The 11,200-nt window shown below is 49.6% G+C and overlaps 3 protein-coding genes across 3 annotated transcripts; 2 read left to right on the top strand and 1 right to left on the bottom strand.

Moving 5' to 3' along the window:
• Positions 1 to 585: 585 nt before the first annotated feature.
• Positions 586 to 1,167, top strand: F5J12DRAFT_783600 (uncharacterized protein; the record flags this gene model as incomplete). The annotated part of the gene is made up of 4 exons (XM_051742870.1): positions 586 to 723; positions 771 to 922; positions 980 to 1,040; positions 1,096 to 1,167. 4 exons carry the CDS (start codon positions 586 to 588, stop codon positions 1,165 to 1,167), a joined length of 423 nt encoding a protein of 140 aa, XP_051599077.1.
• A 4,061-nt stretch (positions 1,168 to 5,228) lies between these two features.
• F5J12DRAFT_838562 (uncharacterized protein) lies at positions 5,229 to 8,361 on the bottom strand. Its single transcript, XM_051746040.1, has 8 exons — positions 8,014 to 8,361; positions 7,515 to 7,952; positions 7,240 to 7,388; positions 6,240 to 7,183; positions 6,075 to 6,180; positions 5,822 to 6,018; positions 5,718 to 5,764; positions 5,229 to 5,663 (listed from the first exon to the last, which is right to left on the bottom strand). Exons 2-8 carry the CDS (start codon positions 7,920 to 7,922, stop codon positions 5,520 to 5,522), a joined length of 1,995 nt encoding a protein of 664 aa, XP_051599078.1. The 5' UTR covers positions 7,923 to 7,952; positions 8,014 to 8,361; the 3' UTR covers positions 5,229 to 5,519.
• Positions 8,362 to 8,433: 72 nt separating this feature from the next.
• On the top strand, positions 8,434 to 10,394 carry F5J12DRAFT_838568 (actin). The gene is made up of 9 exons (XM_051746041.1): positions 8,434 to 8,544; positions 8,602 to 8,636; positions 8,749 to 8,784; positions 8,839 to 8,907; positions 8,955 to 9,551; positions 9,602 to 9,673; positions 9,722 to 9,866; positions 9,922 to 10,060; positions 10,128 to 10,394. Exons 1-9 carry the CDS (start codon positions 8,521 to 8,523, stop codon positions 10,136 to 10,138), a joined length of 1,128 nt encoding a protein of 375 aa, XP_051599079.1. The 5' UTR covers positions 8,434 to 8,520; the 3' UTR covers positions 10,139 to 10,394.
• The last annotated feature ends 806 nt before the right edge of the window (positions 10,395 to 11,200 follow it).

Below are 11,200 nucleotides of genomic sequence, written 5' to 3' on the forward strand. Positions count from 1 at the left end.
GTCGAACTAACGAGAATGTTACGTTTCTCCAAAGTTTACCGGTGCTTACTGATCTGCTGTGGATCCGTGTATATGCCAGCGTGGCGTGGACCACGATTCGTAAAGGTGGTGCAATCGGCGTTGGCCGTCTATTTGAAAGGGCGTGGAGGCTGTTAACTAGAAGTTATGCCATTGGAAGTCCAGAGAAGTGGAACATCTGCCAATGCACGTTCTTGATCTTCGCCAAAAATACCAACTTAATTGGAATTTCGTACAAGGGAGTGCGGAACAGCGAGAGGAGCGCAATAATCCTGCGACTTTGCAAATGACATTGATGATCCACGCGCTTACAGTTTTGGTAGAAATCCACGGTGAAGAAGCTCCTTTATGGTGTCTTGTCACCATGATCGTGATACTAGAATGTCATGGAAGTGTCTTCCTTATGGAAGGCTCGTATGCTCGGTTCCTCGACAAGGTTCACCAGTCCAATTTATTTGGGCACGTACACCCCCACATGTATGACCCCCTTCTGCCTACCACCTCATATAAAAGCAGCTCGTACTCTGATTTCTATCATCGATAGGTTTCACTTCAGGCACCTTCAACATGTCTGTTGTCCCTGGTCTCTATAGGATCACTACTCACCTCTCCCCTAACCCCGCCATTGGGGTTGACCCAAGAATTTTGTCGGCAATCAAGCCAGTAATTGTCGCACCTCCTGATTTTTCCCCTGAAGGCACAACAGTAAGTTAACATCTCCGTGTGTGGGTTTGAAGCTAATTATTCTGCAGTGGGAAGTAGTACAGGACGAAGATGGCCAGCTTTATCTTCTTCTTGTCCATAGTGCCAGGACTCGCCCAGAAGAGCAGAGAGTGTTTGCGTACTATGCACAACCGGGTGAGAGGTGGAAAATTGTCCACCACCCACTCCGCAGGGGGTATGCGTGAGTTGGCTGTCTTCATTCTCAAAGTGGCTGTGGATTATTGACGATTCCTCGTAGCATCCTGAGCCCGGACGAATCGCTCGCTTGGTATCTTCCCAACTCCGAATACCTCACCCAGGTGCTCCAAACATGATACCTCGATAATTATGACCATACACTAACTTCTGTTTCAGGTCGAGCTCAAGCCCATGGGGATCCTGCCTGGCGAAGGATACTACTTCAATTTGGAGAGGTTGGTCGAGTAAATGTGCCGGCCTAAGTCCAGGTCGAAATCTAGCTGTGATCGGTATGACATGTATTGACAAGATATATTAGTTGTTTCGTGTCCATAAATAAGCTGCGAAATGAGTTGTGCTGAGTCTTGAACTTCTACTGGGCGTGATCCCAGCTAATGTCATAGTGTCTGGCTCATGGCAGGTAATTGGTAACTATGGTCAGGACAGTGGCCCAGGAAGTGAAACTCCAAGTTGCATAAGTAGCAAAACAGTCAAGGGCGGTATTAAATACTCAGAGATCGTTTTTGCTTAGTTTCTACGGGTTAACGATATGATGAGCGGTACTTTCATGCCTTTCGGTGCTCTTGCAACTTGCCAACGCTGGCTCTGACAGTGAATTTCATTGGACCTAAATACTTCCGCAACCCCGCCGGCCTTTCGGAATCCGTTGCACATATTAGACGAATCATACATTTAGCATCCACAACGGCTCTCTATACCAGAAAATGCCACCGGAGGTTGAACGAAGGTGAACTCACCCTAAAGATTTTACTCAAGAATGCCAGCGATCTTTCCCTTCGTCACCCTCCGACTGACGAGTGCCAGGGAAAACTTTTTTACATCCAGCTGCAGATGCGTGTGATTAATATTGTCAGGAGGTCGTAGTCTATTCCGTGCTCATGCCGTACTATCTAGCTTTTCGTACATCTCCATTCCCCTGCGCCCATCCCTACCGCATTCATACTCCTTGTAAGCGTATGTTAGCCCACCAACCTTTGTCACGGGTCAGGCTTGCAAGGGAGAGTTTAATCGGTGCTGACCGTATCTGGGAGTTTCGCTTGTGCTAAAATCAATCAGCATTGGCGTAGGTTTCTAATTTCCGCCCTCGCATGTGTGAGATGCTCACTCACCTCACAGATACTGTGGTTCCCGGAAATTACCTGTTCTCGGTGGGAAGTGACGCAGGGGACTGACGAACTCTGTCTTCTGTATGGTTATGAAAGCAGTGAGTGCTTGTGTATGCGCTGAGAGTTCAGCGAGCTAATCAATCAGGTGAAGTAGTGCCGCAGTGCGACGATAATGTAATGACGCCCCAAGCTACAAATGCCGCGAGGCGAGTAGTACAGGGGCTCCTTCGGGAACTGATTTACACCCAATTCACCTAGAACCTAACCGTCTTTGTTCTTGTCAGAGTAAGCGTGATGGTGCGTTCTATCCTCGCAGGTGTACGCCTAGTAGTTCTAAGGGGTGTACGAACTCTGTCAGTTCGAATTCCTGAAAGGTGTGCTCGGCTTGGTGCTCCGTGGATGAACCTTTGTAGCAGGTCCTTTCTGACCAAGCAACATATTTTCTGGCGGTCTGGAAGAGTTGGAATCACCACAGAATGTTTCTCATTCTGGAGCCCTGGGGCGCTATCACGGTTACCCTCGTGACTTTGGCTCTCCGAAGCTATTAAAATAGTACGCCCACTTCTCTCAATCCGTTTCTCGCAGCAGGTTCCGTGCCTTCGTTTCCAATTGTGCGGCTGGCAGTCCAGAGAGCCGTCGTTGTAGTGGCACCCCTAGCAATGACTGGCGAGCTTAATTGGGATTTCGTCAAGTGGAGCAACAGGATCACCATAACCGGGTGAATCTGCAAATTTTATCGGTGTCTACACCACAACAAGTTTGGTAGCAGCCCACGGTGAAGGTTTCCTGTGTTGCACCCGCTGTTGCGCCTCTCGCCAGTTCTGCGTGGGGAGATACCCAAACGTCTACATGTGGTATGCCGCATCTCGCAGCGCCCTGCGACACAAGGCACAGACCTTTCACGCTTCATAATAAGATGTCCAAGAAGTATCTTTAGTGGATTCCAGGCCCATACGTCATACGTTCGGTTCTTCGACAAGGTTCACCCGAGCGGTACATACACCACACGTATGACCCCCTTCTCTCCATGGCCGCATATAAATACAGTTCGTACTCCTACTTCGGGCGTCACTTAAAGCATCTTTAACATGTCTGTTACATCTGGTCACTATAGGATCACCACTCACCTCGGCCCTAACCCAGCCGTTGGTGTTGACCCGAGAACTGAATCTGCAATCAAGAAAGTTATCGTTGTACCTCGAGAGATTCCGTCCCCAGGTACTAATGCAAGTTGGTTCAATTCATCTGTGGTTTGAAGCTAATCATTTTTCAGTGGGAAGTGAGACAGGAAGAAGGTCAGTTTTACCTCCTCGCTGTCGATAGTGCCAACGCTCGCCCGGAAGAAGACAAAGTGTATGCGTATTATGGGCAACCGGGTGTGAAGTGGAAAATTGTCCACCACCCACTCCGCAGGGGGTACACGTAATTTGATCGTCTTAACTCTCGAAGTGACTGTGGTTTATTGATGATTCACTGTAGGATCCTGAGCCCGGAAGATGAAGCACTCGCTTGGTATCTTCCTAACTCCGAATATAACACTCAGGTGCCCCAAGCTTAACCCATTCAATATTTATGAACTCACACTGACCTCTGCTTCAGGTCGAGCTCAAGCGCCTAGGCCTCATCATTGGCGAAGGATACTACTTCAATTTGGAGATGCTAGTCGAGGACTAGCAAGTCTGAGACGACATCTAGGTATGATTAATATGTGTTTGAGGGAAGTGTTGGTTGTATTGTTACACTGTAAACGGGCTGTGAAATGAATTGTACTGTATCTTGAACTCTACGTGACAGGAAAGAGCGATCCTGCGGTTGGTATATAATCGGCCGGGAAGTTGGTCCGGGAAGGTGAAGTTACGGAGTAGTTGGACGACCAAGAATTGCACGCACAAATACTATGGCCTCGGCGGATTCCAGTTATCGTTTGGTTTCCTGCAGGCTAGACCAAAGACTGGATAAGGAGTCGTTCCGGCGGTGGTCTTGTCACTTCCCAACGCTCCCTCGCTCAAACAGTTTTATTTCCGTTGACGGGTCTGCGTAAACGAGTCACAAAATTCGGTAGCCTAGTGTGTATACGATGCTGGTGCAGGACCCGACGTTACACCTGGCATAGGACGCATATGTCCAATTGTCTTGCTCGGGCGACTACATATTACTGATTGCCTCATCCTTCAGTTTGAGTACCCCTATGTTCAGGAACCAGATACAGCCAAGGCTTTCATCGCACGCCGTTGCACTTATATCCCTACCAGGACACAGGACCCTCACTCGTTCTGCATCGCGATCCCTTGGGTGCTCCAGTCCACACCGATCTCTTATCGCCTTCGGAATCATAACTGGTCTCCATTATCCGGGACGTCCTTGCAACTGCACAAATTCCCCGAGAAGGATCGGCTTCTGAGCGTTGCCGTCTCGGACTCTCGGCTTCAGGCTTGTTTACATGTCCATATGCTTGGTCCTGCCCCCTGATGGTTTAGGGTGCACTTGAATAATCGCTCTTTGTCCAGATGAGCAGCAAGCGATACTCACAACTGACCCATCCCGAAGTTCAGCGTATATACCCACCAAACCCAATGCTCATATTCGCCCACTGGCGTCCTCATGATCACATTTTCAATATATTGTAGAAGGTCTGCTCGAACTTGGGTTCTGTGGCTAGTGACCTTGCGCATTCACGATCATCTGGACCTGCCTCGCAGCCTTCGAGAAATGTCATGGATTCCCCTCAGCCGGTTCTCCATTCCTCACACAAAATAACTTAAGACATTAAATGTCCCTGATGGTGATTGGGGTACCCAAACTTCTGGGGAACAGAACTCGTTGGGTTGATGTTTCGTCAGATGACCTTGATGGTCACTTCTAGGGCATGTTCGCCGTATGGGGGTCTTATCACCCGAAGGTCAACCTCCTCAATAGTCTACCTCCAGATTTCTATGGTTGTCATAATTCGACTCCTCGATAGTTTTGGAAACTTTGTGGCGCCACCAACTCCATCATCCGATTTTCGATTGCATCGGATGCAGCCTTTCCCAGTTACATACAGTAGGCTACGCCCAGAGTGGTGTTCGTGATGCTACGCGTCCGATTGTATCACCATGGCGTTGCGGTGTCGCTGTCGCACTGCCGCTACTCAGGACTCAGATGTGGGGGTGATCTTGTTGCGCAGGTCACCGATACCGAATCCAGACGAGTCGTATTACCAGTCCCAAACCAACCACTACTTTCCGATAGCGACATCAGAGTCCTATACAATCACCAGGAAGAAGTTGAAGTCATATAATAAATGGATCGTTACAGGTCGTTACATCATTACAAAACAGTATTGCGTGCGTCGGAAGGATAGCACGGAGATCTATACGGTCTGGAATGCCATAAATCTAGATAACGTAAGCCTAGCTGAACCAGGTCCATTGCAGAACCGGGCATAAACGACAAAAGAGAGAAAATATAAAACCTTTACGCCGTAGGGAAGGGTTAAGCTCCAGGAACTTCAAACAACAAGCATTTGTTGCTATAGTGTTTCGTGATTGCATTTCTCACTTCGTCTCGCAGAGCCGAGCGAACAATGAGTCCTCCACAAACATAGCAGAGGTGAGTATTGCATCCAGGGACGATACACTAAATGAAAATAATTAGATTATATGTGCGACACTACAAATCCCAAGAGCCCACCATCAGGTGATTGCACCCAGAAACCTTCTGAATTGGCGTTTTACAACCTAGGATACTCAGTTCAAGCGTGTGTAGGTGTAGTTGAAGAAGGTTGGCAGACATACTCGGGCAGTAGCGCCAGCCTTTGCGCTTCACCAAAGAGTCTAGCTCAGCAGACCCATCGCATGAATGTTTCGGACCACCGATAATAACCGTCTGTTGACAATCCTTGCACCAGACATGGTTGCAATGACGGACGGGACAGACAATATTCTGCATGGCATCATAGTCTTGCCGATCCACGAACGCTGACTGCTTGCACCTGAAAATCGGACAGTCAAGAACAGATGTGCGAGTACGCCATTGAAGGTACCCTACATCCGACAGTGTAACAACACAGAAAACTGGGCCATTTCCATCTCGACCCACACACGATAATGTTCTTCTGTGACACCAATCTGTTCAACGAGCGAACGCGTTATCGCTGAAAGTGAATCAGAAAAAGCCACACGTATTAGTTCCTGATATCGTAAACAAACGTACGTGCAGGTTCTTGGCGTCCTCCAGAGGCTACACAGATAGGGCAGGAGATGGGAAAACGGTGTTCCTCTATCTTCGTACAAATGAAGTCCCTCAGGCAATTTCTGCATATCATATGTGCACAACATTCTACTTGAGCGACGTTATCCTTGGAAACGTCATCCAAACAAATACCGCATCGAAAGATATACTGAACGTTGTGGTACGGGGCCGGCGGAAGTCGACGGGATTGCTTGTCCTCGTTATCCAGGATGTTCTTCAATTTCAAGGCGCGCTCTATCTCTTCGCTCAAATCTTCTGATGTTCGCATCCTCGGAGACATTGGTTGCATCCGAGGGCTCTGCGGGATGTCACCGACATTGTTACGCGAATCCTTGGGTTTCACACAGCGCTTGATATATGGTAGTCGCGGTGAGCCAATGGCGTTGGATGCCTGCGAGGTGACCGAACTGAAGCGCCGCTCCTGTTCAGCCAATTCCCTGGCGCGTGCGACAGCCTGTTCGGCTTTGAGCCTCTCCTTTCTTATGACCTCAACTTGTGCTTCCAGGCGCTGGATTTCCGGAGTTAAAGTTATTGTTTGTCGCTTGAGCTCGACAACCTCGGCTCGCAAGGCCTGTGGAGGCGCAGTTGACGCTCTTTGAGGTTCCAGCCGCTGCTTCTTGGGCACAAATATGTGTCCCGTAGCAAGTAGTTGGGGTTGGAAAGCGCATGTCACTGAAGGCATGTATTCATCGGTACGCAGGATACGACTGAGAGTCAGTGCAGTTTGAGTCATTGAGGTACTGAAGATGAGGGCGGCGCCGTGCGGGTGAGAGCGGCGCGGTTGCGGGTCGAACACCACGAAAACGGTTTTATCGGAAAGGCGGTCTTGAATCTTAAAACAACCTATAGCCTCGGGGGAACAGCTGAAGATCACAGCAGCACAAGACTGAAGAGCTTGCAGCTCCCTGGATGAGAAGGTGGGCTTTGGTAGTAGTTCAAACAGGGTAGAAAAGAAACATACTGTAGGACCTGTTTGAAGTGGTCGGGCCTGGGAAGCTCGTACTTTGTAGAGACTGGTTTAAGGGATTTGTCAAAGAGAGGCGCTCGGCATATGTCTTCGACATCCAGTTGAATATCGCTCGACCACCCAGCGCGGATGGACACGACTTCCTGTATAGAAGGTTGCTAAGTGAGCGAACAGTTGCGACAAGGACTAAGGTAATGCCGTCTCCAACTAATAACACCGACCCATCGTACGAGCCCGATGATGTTTCAACCCCCGGGGTTCCGACTTACCTCCATCGACTGTCGGCTACCTAACGAGGCAAGCACAGCGGCGATGTTGCCATGGTGGCGTTCTGCCAGGTAAAACGCAACTCTGGCGAAATTCAGGGATGCGAGACTGCATGCCGAGATGTCCCCCGAGGTGAGCTGGGGAATACCAGAAAACGAGACGATGCGATCTCTTCCAAGAAGGACATCTGAAGCGAGGGAATCTGTACAGGACACCGAGCATTCGTCAAAAAGCTTCACCATCTTGCGCTGTGGTGACTGTATAGGGTTAAAGACCGGCTCAGTCAGCTTTTGGGGCTGACGTAGACCTGCCAAGGGTTCGGATGGAGGTTCCGTGTGAGACGCAGGACTTTGACGGAAGCCAGCCCGGAAAGCCCTCAAACGGTCGAATTTGGGAAAGGAAGGTGCCATGATACGCAGTTACCAGCTGTGTAAAATTCTCTTGTTCAGTGTGAAACGTCAGCAGCCTGCCAGGAAGAGATAAACAGGCATGGTGACATACTTAACGTACGTCAAATCGTCAGCCCTGTGGGGGGGAGAGAAAACCGTCCAAGCGGTAGTAGGGAGAGAGCGACACGAGTAAGCAATGAGGTGGCCCATGGTCTTGAGGGAGAAGCATGTGTGTGTGGAATGCTGAGAGCCTCATGGGGACTAATATTAGCCCCTGAATGATACTGCATTGCAAATTTGTGGTCCCAAATGACCTCCGCAGGAGGTTCCAGGGACGGTCCTATCAATCGTCAAAACAAATCGCAGCCCGCTGATTCCCTTAAAAAATCGATTCCACAGGTAGTCCGTGTCCTGCGCAGTGCTCAGCGTTGTCAACGCCTGCGGCCGCACGTCGCAGCATTGTTTATGTTTGTTTTGATTACATAAGCGCAGTGTTCATCGCCTCTCTGGGTTTGAACTGGTCAAATACTCCGACGACTTTTGATTTGCATTCCTTCTGATTCTCACCTTCCAACGACACAACTAACGACCTTAGCAAGATCTCTTTTGACACACTGCCATGGAGGAAGAAGTAGCGGCCCTTGTATGATATGGTCTATTGTCGCGTATGCATTGCCATCCTCATTTGCCATATTTCTAGGTCATCGATAACGGTTCCGGCATGTGCAAGGCTGGCTGTAAGTCTCTCCCAGATCCTTTGTCTTCCGTCTTACTGATCAGGGTGTTATTCTAGTCGCTGGTACGAATACGATGTCTGCGAGCGTGCCAAGTTCTCTGATCCACTTTCCTTCGCAGGTGACGATGCACCTCGTGCTGTGTTCCCGTAAGTCACAGCTTCACTCCATCTTGTGATCCTCTCTCATCGGAGCGCGATCAGCTCAATTGTCGGTCGCCCCCGCCACCAGGGTGTGATGGTCGGCATGGGCCAGAAGGATTCCTACGTTGGGTACTTTAATCCGCTAGTGATAATGGGCCTACCGCTGACGTTCTCAGTGATGAGGCTCAATCGAAACGTGGTATTCTTACTTTGAAATACCCTATCGAGCATGGTATCGTAACGAACTGGGACGACATGGAGAAGATCTGGCATCATACGTTCTACAACGAACTGCGTGTCGCTCCAGAAGAGCATCCCGTCTTACTCACGGAGGCCCCCCTTAACCCCAAGGCCAACCGCGAAAAGATGACCCAAATCATGTTCGAGACGTTTAATGCGCCTGCATTCTACGTCGCCATTCAAGCAGTTTTGTCGTTGTACGCATCCGGTCGTACCACCGGTATCGTAATGGACTCTGGTGACGGTGTCACGCACACGGTTCCCATCTACGAGGGTTTCGCTCTTCCCCATGCCATATTGCGTCTGGATCTAGCTGGCCGTGATTTGACGGATTTCTTGATCAAGAACTTGATCGAACGTGGCTATTCGTTCACAACCACTGCGGAGCGTGAAATTGTTCGGGATATCAAGGAGAAGCTCTGTTACGTCGCTCTCGATTTCGAACAGGAGTTGCAGACGGCCGCTCAATCATCTATCCTCGAGAAGAATTACGAACTCCCTGACGGCCAGGTGATTACGATCGGTAATGAGCGGTAAGTAGGTTTCAGTAAGCATAAATGACGTCATCTAAACAAAGTGCAAGCTTCCGTGCACCAGAAGCCCTCTTCCAGCCTGCATTCCTTGGTCTTGAGGCTGCTGGTATCCATGAGACTACGTAAGTTTGGTGTACTTTCATCGGGCAATGCCTCTTATCGTCTTTCAGGTACAACTCTATCTACAAGTGCGATCTCGATATCCGTCGCGACCTCTACGGGAACGTTGTCCTGTCGGGTGGTACGACAATGTTCCCTGGTATTTCTGACCGTATGCAGAAGGAGCTGGCTTCGCTTGCACCTTCCAGTATGAAGGTTTGTGTACATTACAGATATTCGCAGTATGCGTTCTGAGAGCATTGTGTTATAGGTCAAGATCGTCGCTCCCCCTGAGCGCAAATACTCGGTCTGGATCGGAGGGTCCATCCTTGCCTCCCTTAGCACCTTCCAGAACTTGTGGTGCTCGAAGCAGGAATACGACGAGTCTGGTCCAGGTATCGTTCACCGCAGTACGTATCCCTTTCTCCCTGGCGGGGAGTTGAGATGTAAACCTGACGGGTATCTTCACCTCACCAGAGTGCTTCTAAGCGTGCGTAGACGTCGCAGTGGTCAAAGGAAAAGTATTGTTGCAATAGTAGATTGCCGTCGACGTGGGTTTTCTTTCCGTATCCCTTCAGTTTTGAGGGTGGTTCGGCCGGCCATTATGATACGATTTGATCCTTTATATCACCTACACACTCTTACCGCCAATTGAAGATCTTTTTGCAAGTGCCGACCTCTCGATAGAGCGGTGCCGTCGTCGATATGGTGGAAGTGGGCATCTGATTGCAACAGATATTGTGAAGAAAGCTTGCCCCATCTCGGCGTGCGCACAGGTCTGATAATCAGGGCACTGCCTTGAGTTGTACCGAGCTTCCGAATCAGCATTGCGAATGGGTGGACTTATGCCTGTAATTCAGACACGGGGTTCCGCCAACTTCTTTCGGAGTCAATATTTGGGAGATGTCCAACAACTTAGAATCGCATCATCCTATGGAATGTTCTAGGATATGTACAAGCACAGGCCTGCGATGTGGGGCGTGACTATCATTATCATAGTGGACTAACTATAAAATCCACTGCGCAGTCCTCCGCATCTACATACTAGGCGCGACAGTGCAGCTCATGGCCTTCGAAAGTTGACCGTATGCAAGGCAAGGAGTACTCGGCAACCATTGAAACACCTGCAGCACGAGTATGGCTTAGAAGCGCGTTATTCCATGATTGATCCTGTCACCTCTTTGATAATGACTTACAGCAAGCAACGTAACGAGAGACCAAATCCAAACAAAAAGAAGTGTAAGGCCTTCGCAACCATCGGAGCTTGCACAGTAGAAGTATGGCTTAGAGGTGCGTTACTCCATGATTGATGCTGCCAAGGCCCTCTTTGAGCGTTGCCCGCGTTTCCTAGTGCGCTGTGGCACTAGTAGCCTAGTACAAAATCAAGACCTGGGGAGGGCTGTGGCAGGGCGCTCTAGGTTGCGCCCAGCTAAAATTGTTATGGTGGCGCATGAGGTACTGTCCGACGACAGTCCTGCTGCTTGTGACACGATTCTCAAGAACATAGCTACTGGTCCGTGTTTGCGCACGCCCCGATCTCACTGGGTCGG

Source organism: Pisolithus orientalis (assembly GCF_024613125.1).
Source record: "Pisolithus orientalis strain OTSU chromosome Unknown F5J12scaffold_18, whole genome shotgun sequence".
NCBI lineage: Eukaryota > Fungi > Basidiomycota > Agaricomycetes > Boletales > Pisolithaceae > Pisolithus > Pisolithus orientalis.

Bases quoted from the DNA above. Each gene is read 5' to 3' on its own strand.
- F5J12DRAFT_838562 (XM_051746040.1), bottom strand. From the start codon at position 7,922: ATGGCACCTTCCTTTCCCAAATTCGACCGTTTGAGGGCTTTCCGGGCT. The intron at 7,389-7,514 runs GTAAGTCGGAAC...CCTTCTATACAG, and splicing joins GTAGCCGACAGTCGATGGAG to GAAGTCGTGTCCATCCGCGC. The intron at 5,664-5,717 runs GTGGGCTCTTGG...ATTTTCATTTAG, and splicing joins CTGGGTGCAATCACCTGATG to TGTATCGTCCCTGGATGCAA.
- F5J12DRAFT_838568 (XM_051746041.1), top strand. From the start codon at position 8,521: ATGGAGGAAGAAGTAGCGGCCCTT. The intron at 8,908-8,954 runs GTACTTTAATCC...TGACGTTCTCAG, and splicing joins CAGAAGGATTCCTACGTTGG to TGATGAGGCTCAATCGAAAC. The intron at 9,552-9,601 runs GTAAGTAGGTTT...ACAAAGTGCAAG, and splicing joins ATTACGATCGGTAATGAGCG to CTTCCGTGCACCAGAAGCCC.